This window comes from Cricetulus griseus, chromosome 4, assembly GCF_003668045.3.
Source record: "Cricetulus griseus strain 17A/GY chromosome 4, alternate assembly CriGri-PICRH-1.0, whole genome shotgun sequence".
Taxonomy (NCBI): Eukaryota; Metazoa; Chordata; class Mammalia; order Rodentia; family Cricetidae; genus Cricetulus; species Cricetulus griseus.
The window spans coordinates 46,204,928-46,224,054 of record NC_048597.1 but is presented as its reverse complement, the minus strand read 5'-3'; the positions used below and the strand labels follow the sequence as shown (position 1 = coordinate 46,224,054).

Below are 19,127 nucleotides of genomic sequence, written 5' to 3'. Positions count from 1 at the left end.
TCAAACTCACAGAGATCCACCTGCCTCTGCCTCTGAGTATTGGGATCAAAGTCGTGTGCTATCATGCCCAACTCTAGTTTAATTTTTTTAAAGATAAGTGAAAAGTTTCTGCACCCCATAGGCCTCTCCATTGATGCAGCAATCCAAATCAGACCAAATCAAACCAAATTAGAAAAAGCCCAGGTTTAATGGATAAAATGCTCCTGAATGATTTTCGAGCCCCACAGACAGGAGATTGGAAAACCTCCAGTCTGTTTTCTTGGGGGCAATTTAAATACCCTGTGGGAGTAGTCTTGAGCATCTCTGAGGGAGGAACCCTATTTGGCAGCTTTCTTCGATGGGGCAGGGTTTGGAGAGAGAGATGAGGGAGAGGTATTGAGTTGGAACTTCCACCAGAACACTAAGGTCTTTCACTGAGACTGGAGCTTGTGGTTTTGACTGGACTTTGACCCGAGAGCCTCTGGGCTCTCCGTCTCCATCCATCCATGCAAGGATTTAAGGCATGTGCTGCTATCCCAGCTTTTCTTATGTTTGCACTGCAGGCACTTTGCCAACTGAGCCACTTTCCCAGCCCTAGTTTTAAGTTTTTTTGAGAAGCCTCCATATTGGTTTCCATAATGGCTACAATAACATATACTCCCTCGAATAGCATTTCCACTAAAATCAGGAACAGCAAGAGTGTCTACTTTCTACACTCTTATTTGGTATAGTTCTCAAAGTCTCAGCTAGAACAAGAAGACAAGATAGAAAACTATGAAAGGGGGCAATAAATTGGAAAGCCATAGAGGAAGTCACCTGGAATCCTTATGTGGCCTCCACAGGTGGGTGCACCTACACACATGTGCATACACACAAACACACAAGAAAAAAAAAACCTAAAAGAATTTCCATATATTTATATGACCCATTCTTGGTATATACCATTTCTGGTCATGAACCCAAAGGAATATATATGCTGCTATTATAGAGACACTTGCCCAACCGTGTCTATTGTTGCTCTCTTCACAATAGCAAGGAAATAGAATCATCCTAGATGTCCATCAACAGATGAATGGGTATTGTAATATACACACACACGATAGAACTTTATCCAGTTGTAAAGAAAAATGAAGTTATGAAATGTAGCAGGAAATGAATGGAACTGTAAAACATTTTAAGTAAGGTAAACCTAGGCTCAGAAACATAAATCTCACATGTTCTCTTTCATTGTGGATTCACAGACATGAAACCCACAGATAGGAAGCACTGATGTCCTCTGGATAATTCTAACTGTCTATGCTTGGGAAACATTACCCTAAAGTAGAGCTAAGTTTCTCAGACTTTCTGAGCATAGAGAAAGAGAAGAATGGAAAGGAGAAAGGGATAGCATCCAAGAAGATTTAGTATCCTAGGTCCTCCTACAGTTCATCGCTTGTTAGTCTGAGATGAAACTGTAAAATGTTGTTGCATCCACAGCACACAGGCCTTCATCCTGTCTTCCTAGCTTTGAGCAAGTTTTCAGTCACTCCTACAAACAAGAATGGGGCAGGGTGATAGCTTAGCACTTAGTGCTTGCTGTGGAAGCAAGAGGACCAGAGCTCAGATCTCCAAACCCCACAAATACCAGGTGAGCATGGTGGCTTACCTGTAATTCCAGCCTCTGGAAGTGGAGATGGGGTCTCCAGATGGGGTCTGCCTTTGGAGACTAGCCATGTTGACAGCAATCTCTGAGTTTGACTGAGAGTCATGGCCTCAAAAAGAATAAAGTAGAGGACAATAAAGACAACTGGCATCACCCATGGATGTCCTTATGCATGCACATTCAGACACTCACATGTGCCCACAAACATGTGAACACATACTACACAACACCCATACATGCACACATTGAGAAGAAATAAAATTTTACATAAGGGAAATAGGAAATGGAAAGATAATTCTGGAATTGAGAGTTGATTTTAATATTAGATGTAACATGGAAGTCTTTGGACATCCATGGGTAATGAGGGTCCAAGGGACCGTGAGCAAACAGAATAGAAGAGAAGCGTGTCCACATGCCTTCCCCTGCCTGTAAGACCCCTCTCCCTGTATTTAGTGTAGAACATGGGTTACCCACTAGAAAAAGGCTTTTGAGAGTAAATACATTCACCTGTTTTCCCGTGGTGGGGAGCAGTCAGGATTATCCTCATGCCTCTCAAACTTGCCTGAATGTCATCAGTTGCCAGCTTCATCTCATGGATACCTGGTGCCTATAAACACTCATTGGTTCTTCTTTTTTGTAGTAAGAAGAAAACAGAACTTATAGAGACCATCTTCTGGCAGAAGATGATAGATTTGAACCAGAAAGAGGAGGAGTTGGAAGCCAGGAATCCAAAGTGAAGAAACTGTGAGCCCTTGGGTGAGAAAGGAGATGGGTTGTTTGTGTGTTTACGTGCTGACCACCCCACACTGCTGGTATGTGGTTATCCACAGTGGGTGGCTGTCTGTAAGGAGAAGGTGGAAAAGGAACAGACAGCTGAGATGAGTTGTTTTTGAAAACAAAATCATAATGCTTCTTTTTGTGGTATGTATGTGCATCTGTGACGCGTGTGGGGATTCAGTTCCTCCTTCTACTGTGTGGGTCTCAGGACGGAACTCAGGGCTTCAGGCTTGGGAGCACTTTTACCAACTGAGCCATCTTGCTAGCCCTGGAGATAAGTTTCAGCTACACGTTCTCCACAGGCCACATCAATCAGTACTTCCTACCTTCCCTCTTCTCGAGGGCTGGTGCTTGTTCTGAAATACCTTGTAAATATTCAGGGCTAACATTTCTTGGATCCTTATTGCTTTCAGGCACCATGGTATTGTGCCTTCCTTGCATGGTTTCATTCTCTTCTCGGTTCCAAAGCCCACAGCCAAACAGTTAGGAAGTGGCACAGTCAGATCTTAAACTCCTGCTCTCTAAGCTGACCTCTGTACTTATTACCTCCTTTCCTTTCCCAGAAGAAAAAGGGGGAGTGGCACTTGTACTTCCTCCCCGGTAGCCCTAGAGGTACCCAGCTTGGCAGCCTCTTTTGGAAGGTTGGTTGCCAGTTACTGAGAGTTAAGCATTAACATTTTCATTATCAAACTCTGGAAAAATCAGAGAGGACCGAAAGAAATCACCAGCAATATTGCTTGCTTTGCATACCTGTACTTCATGTCCTAATGTTTCTGCCTCCAGACTTTTTCCATTTATATGTATATTTCTCTATAGGACATCTGTTTTTAGCTGGGTAGTGTTGTATGCACATAATCCCAACACTCAGGAAACAGAGCCAGGAGAATTACATGTTTTTTGAGACCATCCCTGAACTATACAGTGAGACCTGTCTCAAAATGGGGCGGGTGAGGAGGAGAATGGAGGAAGAAAGAGGAAAACCCACTGTCTTCATCCTGAGTTTTCACACCCACATGTAGTGAGTCTCTGTTGCTAATGAGGGCAGTGGGAAGGTGAGGAAAGCCTCACCGTGATTTGCATCTGCTGCCTATAATAAATAGTGTTGTCCTTGGTTGTTTCTGGAGAGTGATCTGGCAGTCTGTCTTTCAGTTCATGCTGGCCAACCACTTTACCAGTGAGATCTTACTGTGAAGCCCAGGCTACTCTGCCACTTGCCATGCAGCCCAGGCTGGCCCTAGTCTCAACTTCTCTAGTACTGGAATTTTGACCATATATCCTATTTTTTTGTTTGCTTGGTTTTTTTTTGTTTTTTTTTTTTTGTGAGACAGGGTTTCTCTGTGGCTTTGGAGGCTGTCCTGGAACTAGCTTTTGTAGACCAGGCTGGTCTCAAACTCACAGAGATTCGCCTTCCTCTGCCTCCCCGAGTGCTGGGATTAAAGGCGTGCGCAACCACCGCCTGGCTCATATATCCTATTTTTTTAAACCCTTTTAATCTATAACATCTGGTCAAGTGTTTTTTGGTTTCTTTTTGTTTGTTTAGCTTTTTGGTATTAAAAATCAAATTGCTGTTTGATTCCTCCAAACTCTAGAATGATTAAATATCTTGGTGTAACTGTCTTTTTATCTCTTTGTAGGTTCTTATCACTGTCACCATGCCAGAAATGACAGAGCATGAGACGCCTACAAAAAAGCAGCACAGGTGTGTATCCACAGCCCCAAATAATACCATTTAGGCAGGTAAGAAACAGAATCAGCTCCCAGTTTGATGAACAGTCCTTAGTGAACTTGCATTTGGATGCCTAGAAAGTGATTAATCTCCAAAATATTTGTGGATGGATAGAAATAGATTTGCTGAAAGAGATACATGGCTAAAATTTACCTGTGCTTTTTTCAGCAGCGTGGCAAGTAAGAATGGTCATCAGTAGTTGAAACATTGTATCAATCATAGGGGTTCATGGAGACCGAATTGACAAACAGGCAGGCTGCATCAGACTGACCCTCTGCTTAAGTGTGACTGCTGTGTAGCATGGTCTTCTTGCAGGACTCCTAGTGGTGGGAGCAGGGGCTGTCTCTAACTCTGTCAGCTTTTGGAACCCTATTCCTTATACTGGGCTGCCTGGCCCAGCTTTGGTATGAGGGGCGGTGCCTAGTCCTACTGCACCTTGATGTGCCATGATTGGTTGATATCCGTGGGAGGACTGCCCTTTTCTGAATAGAAAGGGAGGAGGAGTAAATGGGGGTGGGCAGAGGGGAGGAGGAAGGGGAAACTGTGGTTGGGTTGTAAAAAAAAAAAAGTATAATAATAATTTAAAAATTATATCAAATCTATATTACATGTTTGCTTTCTAAGGACATTTTCACTGGCATCCAGAAACATTTAGATTGTGTTTAATTTGTAACATTATAATCCATTAATGACAATATACATAGCATTACTTTCATTTTCATTTTCTTATAGCCCCTCTCCTGAGTTTCTAGCATTTTAGGCAATGTCTGCTTAGATTTGTGTGGCCACTGTTTTTAATAAGGTTAAAACTACTATATTCTCTTTCCTTACCAAATAGCTACTGGTGAAAGCTAATGTGTGGGATAATTATGCAAAAAAGGGAAAGTCAATGTCTTTAGTAGAAATTTTAAGAAAAGGTAAGAGTTTGGATAACCTGAGTACATGGATGGAAAAGAGGACTTGGATGCAGTTGACACCATGAGTGCTGTTGCCACCACATTTCTCCTGTGGGAATCGCACAACTGTACTGCATTGTTGCTCTCGTCTCCTCCCCACTCTGGTCTGCAGTGTCACGAGCCTCCCTGGCACATCTGCAGTTACGCTCGCTACGTTCTCAGATAGCGAAGGTTTTCAGCGATTGATTCCGTTCTCACGTGTGATTCCTGGGTACCATTGGTAGAGAATGTTCTTCCTGAAATTATATCTATTGAATTAATTTGAAAGTATCTGCATTAAGGTTCTCATGCCTTAATCTGGTTTTCTTTTCTTCAGTGGTTCTTTATTGCTGCAGCATAGACAGTTTCATAAATTTATTTTTGTGGCTATGAAAGTAAAGATTCTTTTTTGTTATCTTCATGTTACCTGTCTATGCACTTCTGTTTCAGAAAGAAAAACCGGGAGACACACAATGCAGGTGCGTGCCACAACTTGAACTCAGCTGGAATTAATTATACTGTGGTTAATTATATATTTTTATGTTGTAATCATGGAATTATTTCTTATATTTTGGAAAGGGCAACTTTGTTGTCTTTATTGACAAAATATTCCCAGAGCCTCACAGAGCTGACTGTGTAACATCTGAAGTGTAGCCTACTTTGGATTTATTATGATATTAGAATATTGGGTTGCTAGTATTGGAAGGGTTTCACTAAGGACATTGGGAGAATAAAGGTTATAGGGGGCAGCTCCCTGAGGAAGAAAGAGATGAGCCAGGGGCTCTTTGCATGTGGCAGTCTTCCTTCTGAGATAGTCTCTCTGTAGACCAGGCTGGCCTGGAACTCACTCACAGAGATCCACCTGCCTCCACCTCCTGAGTGCATTACGGGCTTGTGCCGCTACACCTGGTGCATGTGGACAATGCTAAGTTGTACATACTAATAGAAACAAACGTACAAAATCAATGCGATCTCACCTCTAATGTTGCATGTACAGGCCAACCTCAGTAAGTGTACAATGTTAATTGTGTATCCATTTCCACTTTGACACATTATGTAATGTTTTATTTTTAATCAAGGACTGCATTCTGCTTTCAGAAAAAAATTTAATTACTTTCTGTTAACCTATATCTGTAACTATAGCTATACATAGATGATCTTTGGGGAGAGTTTATCCAGGAAAATACGTTGAACACTGGTGGAATGAGTTTATCAACTTTGAAATCTACTTAGATAACAGCAAGTATTATTATTATTAGAAAACCACACTTAAAAGCCTAGCAATCAGTTAATAGAAAGGAGGACTTTAAATAAGAGATAGCCAAGCCAGGCGGGGGTGGCACACACCTTTAATCCCAGCACTCGGCAGGCAGAGGCAGGCCGATCTCTCTGAGTTTGAGACCAGCCTGTCTACAAGAGCTAGTTCCAGGACAGCCTCCAAAGCCACAGAGAAACCCTGTCTCAAGAAACCAAAACAAAACAAAACAAAAAGAGAGAGAGAGAGAGAGCCAAGAGTAGTGTGTGTGTGTGTGTGTGTGTGTGTGTGTGTGTGTGTGTGTGTGTGTGTGTGCAGATGCCCACAGTGGTTTAGACCCCCTAGGAGCTAGAGTTACAGGTGGTTGTGAGCCATCTAATGTGGGTGCTAGGAACTGGATCTGGTCCTCCGGAATAAATTATTTAGATGAACTCTTGTGTACTCTTGCTTGTTTTAGAGTTTTAGTATGTCAGTCTGGATCATTTTTGGCAGTTAATTGGCAAGTTTTCAGTTGCCCTGTGTCCTAATTTCATTTCTGTTGCCATGATAAAATATCCTGATCAAAAGTAACATAGGGAAAGAACAAATTTATTTATTTGGCTTACAGTTCCAAGTTACTGTCTATCACTGAGGGTGTCACTCAAGGCAGGAACTCAAGCAGCTAGTCACATTACAGCCAAGGTCAAGAGCAAGGAAACAATAAATACATCCTTGTTTGCTTTCAGTTACCTTTCTCCTCTCTTATACCGGTCAGGACCTCTACCTAGGGAATGGAGTCACCCACAATGGACTAGTTTTTCTACATCAATTTGCAATTAAGACAGACCCCCAAAGATAAGACCACAAGACAACCTGATCTAGATAATTATGCATTAAAATTTTTGATTCCTGCTGGGCTTTGGTGGCACACACCTTTAATCTCAGCATTTGGGAGGCAGAGGCAGGCGGATCTCTGTGAGTTTGAGGCCAGCCTTTTCTACAGAGTGCCAGGATAGGCTCCAAAGCTATACGTGTAGAGAAACCCTGTCTTGAAAAACAAAATAAAAACAAAAAACAACAACAAAAAATTATCTTCCTTGTTGATCTTAGGCTATGTTAAGTTGATGTTAAAGCTAGCTGGTACTCCCTGTTTCTTAGATAGAAAAGATCCTACATGGACTGAATGGCTATCCCAGAAATTACAGAAGACCAAGCCAGTGCCTTTTCTTATCTACTTAAAACACAATGAACAGTTGCTTCTATTCCAGAAAGGCCTAGTCATCCTAAACTAGGTGTTTTAAGGTTCTTAAAATTTAAAGAAAGGCCTTATTTGCAAAAAAGAGGCAGCTTTTGGGTAACTAATTAGTGGTTTCTTTAGATTTGGTTATTGGCCTGTTGTGTTGGCTCAGCAGGTGAAGTGGCTTGCGTTTGATAACTGAAGCAGACATTAGAAAGAGTGAACTGACTCCAGCAAGTCATCATCTGACCCCATATGTGTGCTGTAGACATATACCCACACGTGTGTACACATACATGTACACACACTAAAATAAATAAATAATACATGTAACAAGATAAAAGTAATTTGTTACAATAAATTTTGTTGTTACTTATTATTCTTTACTCTTTTGGGGGCCCACCACCCAGCTCCCAAATAAATCACACGGAGGCTTATTCTTAATTATAAATTCCCAGCCTTAGCTTGGCTTGTTTTTAGCCAGCTTTTCTGAACTTAAATTATCCCATCTATCCTGCCTCTGGGCTTTTATCTTTCACTATTTCTATATACCTTACTTTCACTCTTATTCCATGGTTGGTGGGTGGCTGGCCCCTAGCTATCCCCTCTCCTTGTTCCCTCAGTCCTTCTTTCCTTATTTCTTCTTCTACCTCTTCTCTCTGCCTGCCAGCCCTGCCTATCCTTTGTCCTGCCTTACTAGTGGCCATTCAGTGCTTTATTAGACCATCAGGTGTTTTCGACAGGCCCAGTAACACAGCTTTACAGAGTTAAATGAGACAGAAAAGAATGCAGCACATATTTGCATCATTAAAACAAATGTTCCATAGCATGAATAAATGTAATAAATGTTGAATAAATAATATTCCACAACAAAATCTCTACTAGTTACTTGAATTATAATGGAAAGATGGCATAATAATAACATTTCTTTTTAACATTTTAATGTAATTATTATTTATGGGTTTCTTTACAATGATTGTAAAAGTGCATTTATTTCATAACATTTGACTTAAAAATATTATATTCTTAGAAACCTTATGTACAACCTTACTTGTAAATAATGATTTTTTGGCTCAGGGTTCAACTTCTTTTCCATGTCCATGCAAGGCAGGTGCTCTGCCACTGAGTTACAGACCCCTAGCTGCTTCTGTATGTGATTCTTGATAGTTCCTTTGCCCTGGGAAATTGGGCACTTTGACCAAGTAGTATAAAGGTTGATAATGTGTTTTTCCTCTTTCTAGTGGAGAGGCACAGAAAGAAGAAAATAAATGCTGGGATAAACAGAATAGGAGAACTGATCCCGTGTTCCCCTGCTCTGAAACAGGTAGGCGCCCCTCACCCTCTGAAACAGGTAGTCCCCCCACCCCCAACCTCCGAAATAAGTAGACACCCACTGTATCCTTCTCTCTGCTTGTCAGTAGACAGTGCTCTCAATTATTTTGGTTTCTAGAATAGTTATTTTTGTTCTGTCATTTATCAAGGGGGAGGGAGCTTTCAAGGTGACAGCCTTATGCTTTCATTCATTGCTTTTTTTCCCATATACTTTATTTTTTCTTGTGTTTCTAATAATCTCCTAGACAATTTTTTACATGGTCAAATGCACCACGTGATTGCTAGACTGTTGTTCTTTTTCCAATGAATTGCTAAGGTAGCTCCATTAGATTGATATGACCTACTATGTTCCCTAACATTATTTTCTTTTTCTTTTTCTTTCTTTTTTTTTTTTTTTTTTGAGACAGGGTTTCTCTGTGGCTTTGGAGGCTGTTCTGGAACTAGCTCTTGTAGACCAGGCAGGTCTTGAACTCACAGAGATTCTCTGCCTCTGCCTCCCGAGTGCTGGGATTAAAGGCGTGCGCCACCAACGCCCAGCCATAGCATTGTTTTCTTATTAATTTTTTATGCTTTTAAAATTCTTACCTAGGGTCTTTTAGGGACTTTTAACTTAATCCTCATGCTCTCTACACATGCCCCACCCCTTCTTTTGAGCCAGGGCATTGCTATGCAGCCTAGGACTTAATATTCTCTTACCTCAGCATACTTACCATTGGGGTTATAAGTGTGTGTCATTACATCTGGTCTCTCTATGAACTGTTAACTCCAATTAGTACTTGTAAATCTCAGCCTAATGCATGATACTCTCCCCTAATGAAGGTAAGTTTTAATTTCTTAAAATAATGAGGATAAAACACATTAAACATAGTAAATAATATTAAAACAATAAATGTCAGTGTTCTTCCTTCTTAGCCATAACTTATCTTCCATGGAGTTGAGCCATTCTCATCTGTTTCCTTTGATACTTAGTTTTTCATTTCTTAGTTTTCTGTACACTTTTTTTATATTAATCAGTCGTGTTTATTTAAAGTATGTATTATTAACATTAGAAATTTTTAATGGGAATTAAAAAAAAAAAACAGTAAAGAACCAGTTCACCTTTCCTGTTCTAGCCACATAAGCCAGCTGCAATTCAGACCTCAGCTGTAGGCTCTAAGGGAAATAGTCTAAAGCGTCATTGTCCCAACAACTACAGAAAACTGCCACCCACAAATAAACTGCCAAGGTAAAGTAAATATAGTGTGGCTCTGTCATTCATACCAGATAAACCCAAATAAATACCTTATGAAAAAATTAAAATCTAGCCGGGCGTTGGTGGTGCACGCCTTTAATTACAGCACTCAGGAGGCAGAGGCAGGCGAATCTCTGTGAGTTCAAGGCCAGCCTGGTCTCCAGAGTGAGTGCCAGGATAGGTTCCAAAGCTACACAGAGAAACCTTGTCTTGAAAAACAAACAAACAAACAAACAAAAAAACAAAACAAAAACAAATTAAAATCTATTAAATCTACTAAAAATACTTAAATGCAGAAATCTCAATTTCCCTTCAATTGGATCAGAAACCACCATGAAAATTATGTAACTCGTGGTTCCAGGGACAACAAGTGGAATGTTTGAAGCTTAGGCCAACCAACAAGCCCTGTGGACGTTCCAATAGAATCCTTTACTAGGCATACCATAAATAAGGACTGTGGCAACACAGGAAGCAAAAGTCAGTTTGCAAGTGAAATTTCTAGAAGCTCATGAAAATAATACCATCCCAAATTGCAGGTGGAAAAGGAGAAAGTTAGGAGTACTTTGGTCATCTTCAGTCATTTGGTCATGCACATCGTTTAACCATCTCTGCTTCCCACATCAATATTAGTCCACAGGAGGGGCGGGGGGGGGGGGGGGGAGCGCCCGGGTCCTGTCCACTGTGAGGACTTGACGGCTTCCCGGGGAGGCTGGAGCCTCTCAGATTAGGAGGCCTCAGTAAGAACAGGAGCACTGCAATCACCATCCAGGCCATCAGGATCACAGTAATGCTGACGTCACTGTCACTGGAAGGTCCCGGCAGCTCCCGGCGGCATTCTGTGTCTGTGCAGTAGGACTGGGACTGCCGAAGCGGATATCAGTCTTCTCATTGAATGCTCATGAGAGCAAATGCATTCACAGGATCAAATCCACCTTCAGCCATGGTTACCCAGCTTGATCTTACTCAACTATATAAATCTTTTGTTTTGCAAGACAGGGTTTCTCTGTGTAGCCTCTTCTGTACACTTTTTAAACTTTTAAAATTGTGAGTGTGCGTTGTGTACACTGTTAATCCCAGTGGTAGAATAAAACCACTATCACAGTTTAAGGCCAAACTTAAAGCAAGCTTTAATTAAACACTGACCAGGTGGATGGGTTCTTGCCAGGTCCATATCCAGGTTCCTGGGAAATGGTTCATAATTAAGTATGGCAAGTGCTTAAGAAGGAAAACCCATAATTCATTGCATTTCCCATCAGGTCCAATCAGGGGCAAGAATATATCCTGAAATACCTCCAGCCTGTGAACCTCCAGCCCATGTGTGATCAAGCATATCAGGTGCATATGGGCCAAACAAATTTGTTTAGGGGAATGAAAAAGAAGTGGCTTGTTATCTCCCAAAAATAATAGCCCCGGCATTTCAGGAACTATCTGTCCTTTGGCAAGGAGCTTGCAGATCAGAGGCATTTTTGTTCCATGGATCTCTTAGGAATAGTAATTAAAACTTAAACTGTAACTTGGGCTCTCACAACACCTGATGTGCAAGCCAGAGGACATGGGATGTCTTCCTTTATCATTTTCCATCTTTTAAAGATGTAGTATTTTTATTTTCTTTGAGGATTTCATTCATCACACAATCTATTTTGATCATAAATCACCCTCAACTCCTTCCCAGCTCCTCCCAGTTCCACTCCCTTCCTCTTTGCCTCCCAACTTTACTCACTCTCCCTCCCTCCCTCCCTCCCTCTTCTCTCTCTCTCTCTCTCTCACACACACACACACACACAACCCACTGGGTTCAGTTTGTGCTACCCATGGATGTGTGGGTCATTGATTGGTCAACTCACTCTCCTCCTTAATCACTTTCAAGAGGACCTCACAACTCTCATGATAGGCCTGTTTCTACCCACACACTGGGGTTATCTGCAGGGGTAACCATGCTTGGCTTCTTCTTTGGGTGCTGGGGATTTGAACTGAAGTCTTCATGCTTACACAGCAGAAACTCTTACCCACTGAGCCATTTCTTCAATCATGTGTATTTTTAATTCTTTGCAGACATTAATAAAATCTTTTTGTTTGTTTGTTTTTGTTTCCAAGACTGTGAAACAGTCCTGCTGGCTGTCCTGGAACTCACTCTGTAGACCAGGTTGGCCTCAAACTCACAGAGATCCTGCTGCCCCTGCCTCCTGAGTGCTGGAATTAAAGGTGTGCACCACCACCACCCAGCTGTCATTCAATGAAATCTTATTGCAATTTTCTAGGTTGTCAAATTACCATATGACTTCTAGTTTGCCCCCCCTTTTTTTAACGCTCTCAGACTGTACTTCCTGAACCTTCTGTCCTCTGTCTTTTATTTTTTTTTTAAACATCTTTATTAAATCTTTGGGGTTTTTACATCATGCACCCTAATTCTGTTCACCTCCTGGTCCCCCAAATCCCCCTCATCCTTGCTGAGCCCCCCAAAAGAAAACAAAACAAAGTAAGCAAGCAAACAAAAGCAAGAACAAAAACCCTCAATAAACCAAAAGAGAACAAAAACCACACCAGGAACAGAAAATTCTTTGCTTCTCCTTCTCTCCTGCCTCTCCATCATCTCTTCATCCTGATGGCATTGGAGGGCTTTGGTATGCCATATAGTGTACCCCTTTGTCCCATCAGCTTGACTGGCAAATGTTCATTGCTATGATTCACTGGTCTGGTTCTGATTTTTGGTACACTATCATCACTGGAGCCTTACTAGAGCTTTTGTGGGGTATCCTGTGGCCTCCCTGAGTTTTGGAGATCTTGTGTGTATGGTTCTGCAGGACCAGTGCTTTTACGAGCTACAGAGGACCTAGCTGGGGTTGATGCTAGAGTGGGTCAACCCAAGGCCCAGTTGCGGGCCTGGGTGTTAGCCAGGCAGGTTAGAGCTAGTCACTGGGGCCATCCGCCTCAGGTGCAGGGGTGGAGTAGATTCCCCTACATGTGTGTCCTCAGGGTAAATTCATCCTCACCTGTGGTGGATGGAGTGGGTTCTCACTCCCAAGTGCAGGGGCCAGCTGTCTTGCTATAGTGGCCAGCAGGAGGCAAGGCCAGCTTTCCCAGGGCAGTGAAGGGTGTGGCCAGCTCAATATAGCCCTTTGATTTCATTTCGAATGGTTCCTAAGGCCTACTGAGGTGACACTGGCCACAGACATCAGCACAGACCCCAGCTGTAGCTGGACCATGGACCAAGGCATGGCCCTTGGCAGCACCTTATGCCCAGGTGATGTCCTAGCTCTGAGTGGAAGGAACCACCACTCAGGTGGGAATGGTTCTGGCAGTCATGTGACCTCTGGACACCACCAAGGCCTCAGGTTGCAACCCCAACCCTGGGCCACTATGTGACCATTACTGGCAATGCAGCACCCGGACTTCAGGTCAAACCCCTGCAGTGAACCATGGACCCCAACATGGCCTCCAGCTGCAGCTCTGGCCCAGACATTGCCATGTCATTGAGTAGTAGCACCAGTCAGATTTGGATTCATCCTGGTCCTCTGATTCCAATCTGGTTGGACCCTGGGCTGCTAAATGGCACTTGGTGACAACTAGAGCCATATATGTCAGTCTGGACCCTGGGCCATGAACCCAGACATAGTCCTCAGCAGCAGCCCGGCCTGGATGACACCCTGGCCCTAGGTGGTAGCACAGGCCACCCATATCTGTATTTGTGGTTGTGGCCATCAGACTTCACCCAAGCTACAGGCTCTGGCATGGGTCCCTGGCCTCTTTATGGGCCCTAGTGACAACCTGTGCCACAGAGTTCAACATAACCCCAGCTGCCTGACATGGCCTCAGGCAGCAGCTCTGCCTGGTTGACATCATTGTTCTGAGGGATAGCTCCAGGCACTCAGATCAGGATGGCTCTGATGGCAGCTTGGCCCCTGAACACCAACAAAGACACAGGATGCAGGCTAGACCCCAGGCTTCAAGTGGCCTTTGGTGACACCTTGGGGACATGGGCATCAACATAGACCTCAGCTGTGGTAGGCCCACAGGCACAGACATAGTCCTCAGCAACAGCCTAGGCCTGGCTGACAGCAAAAGCCACACAGATCAGTATGGCCTCAGTAGCAACAAAGCTTTTGGATTGAAACTCACCCCTAGGAGGTGGCCCTTAACTGCAAAGGAGCCATGGCTCCTTTAGGACCAGAGACCCATACATGGCCCTTGGCAGCAGCCTGGTCCAGACATCGTCATGGTCCCTGTGACAAGCAGACCTCCCTCCTCAGTCTACTCACTGCCATCACCTTGGCCCCGGAAGGCAAGTTGGCCTCCAACATCTGCCAAATCCTCTCCATCTACCTTTCTTCCTTTATGTGTCTTTCCATGGCATATGAACAATTCCGCTTCTCTTAACTCTCCCATTTCTCCACCCCTTATTTCCTGAAAATGGAGGAGGCAGGTGCTGCCTGGCTGTCTTCCCGCCAACCTGGGGCCTAATGACCTGAGCTGGCTTTCTTCTCACCTGATGGGAAGACCCCAGCAGGCTGGATTAATCTGAGCAGACCTGCATCAGGCCGGTGTGCCTGTCTTCCTGCCAGCCTCCTGCCTTCTTTTTAATCTTAACCAAGTTGGTCTCTTGCAGCCCTAGTGGATACTTTCTAAAGCTTTTCTTACTCTGTCTGTTACATCTCATCCCTGTGTGGATCCTCATCCCTGAGTATTGTATGAGCTTTCCCTGGAAACTTTCTGGAATCCCTACCCCTAATTCTCATTTTTCCTTTCCTTTAGGTATTTTGTCTAAATAAAAATGTTAAGCATTTTTATTCAAATGTTTGCTGACATATGAGTTTTTGGGTTTTTGTTGTTGTTTTATTTCAGACTTGAAAATGAGGCATCCAGAAGCCAGTCAAAGTTTCCCTGCCTTAATTTGGGGACCAGGAGATGTGCTTGACTCTAGAGTAGCTGAAGGGCCCAATAGTAGTATCATTCAGTGCAACCCCAAGCCCCAGTGACTTACTGATCCTGGTGGATGCCAGGATTGTAGCTCAAGGCTGGACTTGTATTTCTCAATCCACAATTTGCACACTTGATCACCTTGCACAAATGACCAGAGAATTTGTAGGCCCAGTGTGGGCAGTGTGGGAATGTGTAGATGTGTCAGGGAGGGTGTCTTTAGGCCCAGTGTGGGCAGTGTGGGAGTGTGTAGATGTGTCAGGGAGGGTGTCTTAAAGATGTTACTAGACTGCTTCCCTTGGGGAGTGGCAGAGGACCCTCCACCTCCCACACAGTAGCAAGGGATCATGGGGACACTCAAGTCAGATGAGGACTGGGACAGCAACACCAGCTCCCTGCTGGTTTGCTAGTGCTGTTACTTAGGAATTCACCCAGCTTTCGCAGCCTCAGTTTCCTACTTTGTCAATTGGAAGCAGCCTTCCTCTTCCTTTGCTCTTGCCGCTGGATCTGAGCAAGTGTGTGGACTGGGCAACCTCACCTCAGCTTCTGCCTGGATTGCCCTGCCACACTCCCCACCCCCTTCTGCCCTGAGGAGTGCTCTGAGTGCTGCCCCAGTTTTTAGGCTTCCTGGTCTGGAGGCAGTGCTGCAGGAGAGACTGATAGACAGGTCTGTCCGGGTTGTGCTGATCCAGTGACCAACACCCTGTGCCTGCTCATAATTCTTTCATTATGGATCTAGCCTGGCTTTCTGGATACTACCGTGAACCAGACTCCTCTAATCACACTGGGTGGGATGAGGTGGTGATTCATCTCCAGGCACTGGGCCCAGCCTTCAGAGAGCTTTCCTTGGTGCCTGGTTGCCCTGTCTCTGACTCAAGCATAGAAAAGGAGCCCCAAGCTGGCTCACAGAGATTGTACAAGGTGTGTAGGGGTCTCTTTCTTCCCCCCACTGAAGTCCTGTCTGACTTGAACAGACACAGCACCAGGTCACACTCACTCAAATGAACTAAAATCCAACCATTCTGAGTCTCAGCCTGGGGGTGTTAGAGATTTGTTCTTAACGCTAGGAGACTGGCCTTCTGGTAGATAGCTAGAAGACTGGCCCTCAGATATCCATCCACATAACCCCAACTTCACGCCCTTCTTCAAAAGAGATACTTACTTGGGGGGTAACTTGGAGAGGGAGAAAGAATTTATTAATGAAAGAATCATCAGCTTTTTAAGAAGCTAGCTAAATATGCTTGTGTTTGGCCCTGACTGTTTTTTTTTTTTTTGTTGTTGTTGTTCAGGAAAGCATCAGTCAGTCTCTTCTCTGGGAGTAGAAATGGTGAAAGGAGAGTATGAGCCTGCTTGCTAGAATTCCAGGGTTCAGGGACAAGGCTAGAGAATCTAGAGCTGCAACCCAGTATTGCCCTGTGTTGACTTAGGAGCCTCATGTTGACTAGTGTTCCATCTGTCTCTGAGGTTGAAATTTCCTAGTTCAAATTTCACAGAAAATAGCCTTACTTTGTGTGGTTAGAGCAGAAAGAGAAGTCATCCATTGGCTCAGGACATGGGTGTGGGGAGATGCGGGGTACCACTGCTCAGCAAGTCTCTCATGGAGCCCCTCGATGGAGGCTTCCTTGCGCCTCACTCTCCCTTCTCGGGTAAGATGACAGTGGGTGCTTCTCTGTGTTGAAACTTGTGGGATTTCATGGCTAGATCAGGTTCCTTGACACTTCAGTTTCTTTTTCTCCTTGCTGAGTGGATTAAACTTTAACAAATGTGTGGGTTTTTTTTTTTTTTTTGCTATTTGGCTGAGTTTTTGTTTTGTTTATTTTTTGTCTTTTAAAAAATAGACTGTCCCTGCTTTCAGGAACCCAAGGCAGGAGGTTCATAAGTTCATGAAAAGGAAAAAGGATTGTTTCCTTACCACGGGACTGGTTGTGTTGTACTTTTCTTTTCTTTGCCCACATCTTGAAGTTCAGGGACCGTTCAATACATATTGGAAGCTGCCTGATAAAACCTTACTTTCCTACCTACTCTTAGCTTTCATTCTGCACTCTTATAAGTTGCTGAAGAAAGGAAACTGGAACCACTTCACTTTCTTTGAGTCTAGAGTGTGCAGCAGATGTCAGTATCTGGCTCCTAGATCGGAGCAGTTTGCAGGTTGTCTTCACTCTTGTTGTGTGCCCGGTCTGCTGTCCAAGCAGCAGGGCAGATGCTGAGCATTATCAGGTCCTACTGTTGTTCCGATTCTTGTTTTAAGAAAGGACAGTATTAGTTTTCCCTTTCTGATCTGCAGTGCCGGGATGTCAAACTGGAGCCACACATACTATGTCGGCCCTCTACCACTGGGCCACACCTGGTTTTCTTTTTCTAAGAGTTTCCTAGGTAAGCATATTGTGTCTCTATAGTGAGTCAACTATTTTGAAGGAACCCAAAATTGAAGCTTATTGAATCAAGGCACTAAGTCGCAGCAATGGATACATTAGAGAAAAATGAAGGATGGGAGATATTAATACTATGCATATTAGATTGGAAGTTAGTCATTCAAGACCACATGCATAGTCAAAAGAGAGAAACCATAAGTGGCCAGTGAATAGCTTAAATGGTTCTTAGTAATAAGCTGGCAAAGGAAAGAAATACAGCCATTAGGAAGAGTCAACTGACCCCCCCCCCCATTTTGAACCATTTTGTGTTTCAAAAATGCCTATAAGATATATCTTTGCCGGGCGGTGGTGGACATTCCTTTAATTCCAGCACTCGGCAGGCAGAGGCAGGAGGATCTCTGTGATTTCTACATCAGCCTGGTCTACAAGAGCTAGTTCCAGGACAGCCTCCAAAGCCACAGAGAAACCCTGCCTTGAACCACCCTCCCTCCTCCCCAAAACATATATCTTTGTAAAGTGTATTGCATGGTGTTCATAGCATCATTTTGTCTAGGTGTCTATGGGGGTGCACATGCATTTAGAAGCCATAAGTCAATGTTAGCTGTCTTCCTTGATTGCTTTCCACCCTTTTTTTTTTTTGAGACTTGCTAACCAGTGAGCTCCAGAGATCTGCCTGTCTCTCTCCCCTCAGTGCTAACATTTCAGACAGGACCTGCCATACCCCATGCTGGTGATCCGAACTCAGGTCCTCATGCTTGCATGGCAGGGACCTTACTGACTGACCCATCTTCCAGCCCCCCATTATGTTTTCAGTCTTAAAGTTTATTAGACTGTGGCACTGACGAGATAGCAACTGCTCTTGAAGACGACCCAAGTTCTGTTCCCAGCACCCAGGCCTGGTGGCTTACAACCTTCTGTGACTCCAGCTCCAAGGGATCCAGTTTCCTCTTCTGAACTCTGTGGGTACCTACACACAGCACTTTCTCCCACATAAATGCACACATATAACCACAGTTAGAAATATAAAGTAAATCTTCAAACATTTTAATAAAAAAGTGCTTTAGTGTAAAATTTAGCCTTTAAAAAATGTTTAGAAATGGGATATAGTAAGGGCATAGTGCCAAAACTCAGTCGAGCGATAGCCCGTTTCCTAGGATACTTCAAGGTGTGGTAATCAGTAGGGAATAATCTGAAATCTGACAGTTTGACATAGTCTTGAAGGTCCTCTGTGGCCTTTTCTCCATCAGTCTTTACAATATGCCTCATCTACCAATCCTGTCTTCACACACCAGGTCATCCCTGCCTGCGTGCCTTTGCTTTCTGACCCCATGGTTTGGTTCTTCTTCCTCCAGGTAGCTTCGGCATAAGCTTTGCCCCTTCCAGGTGTTTCTTGGCTATCAGCTTACAGAAAGGACTTCCCAAAGCTCCCTTTAAAAAACAAACAAACAAACAAACAAACAAACAAAAAAGCAACATAGCTGAGTGTTTGCTACAGGTAGGTTCCAGTTCCAGTAACCAAGTCTAACAAATCCAATAACTTAACAGAAAAACTTAACCTCACAGTTCCGGAGGCTGTGGAGTCCAAAATGAAGATTCCAATCCCTGGGCTGTAGAGATGGTAAAAGTAGGAACTATTCTTGTAGAGGACCTAAGTTTAGTTCCCAGCACCCTTGTCAGGCAGCTCACAAGTGCCTGTAACTCCAGACTAGTGGGATCCAACACCTCTGGCCTCCTTGGACATTCACACA

The 19,127-nt window shown here is 43.6% G+C and overlaps 1 protein-coding gene and 1 pseudogene across 3 annotated transcripts in view; one reads left to right on the top strand and one right to left on the bottom strand.

The window, feature by feature from the left end:
• Usf3 (upstream transcription factor family member 3) overlaps positions 1–19,127 on the top strand; it is a 56,405-nt gene that overhangs the window by 19,953 nt on the left and 17,325 nt on the right. For 2 of the 3 annotated variants that reach the window (XR_004769921.1, XM_027412635.2), the window contains exons 2-5: positions 2,262–2,377; positions 4,033–4,097; positions 5,510–5,538; positions 8,772–8,854. Coding sequence is in view for 2 of the 3 variants with exons in the window: in XM_027412635.2 (XP_027268436.1) it covers positions 4,051–4,097; positions 5,510–5,538; positions 8,772–8,854 (159 nt within the window). In the remaining variant the exon portion in view is untranslated. The remainder of the gene's footprint in view (positions 1–2,261; positions 2,378–4,032; positions 4,098–5,509; positions 5,539–8,771; positions 8,855–19,127) is intronic. The other variant, XM_027412636.2, reaches the window with a different exon arrangement.
• On the bottom strand, positions 10,679–11,035 carry LOC107978525 (annotated as a pseudogene).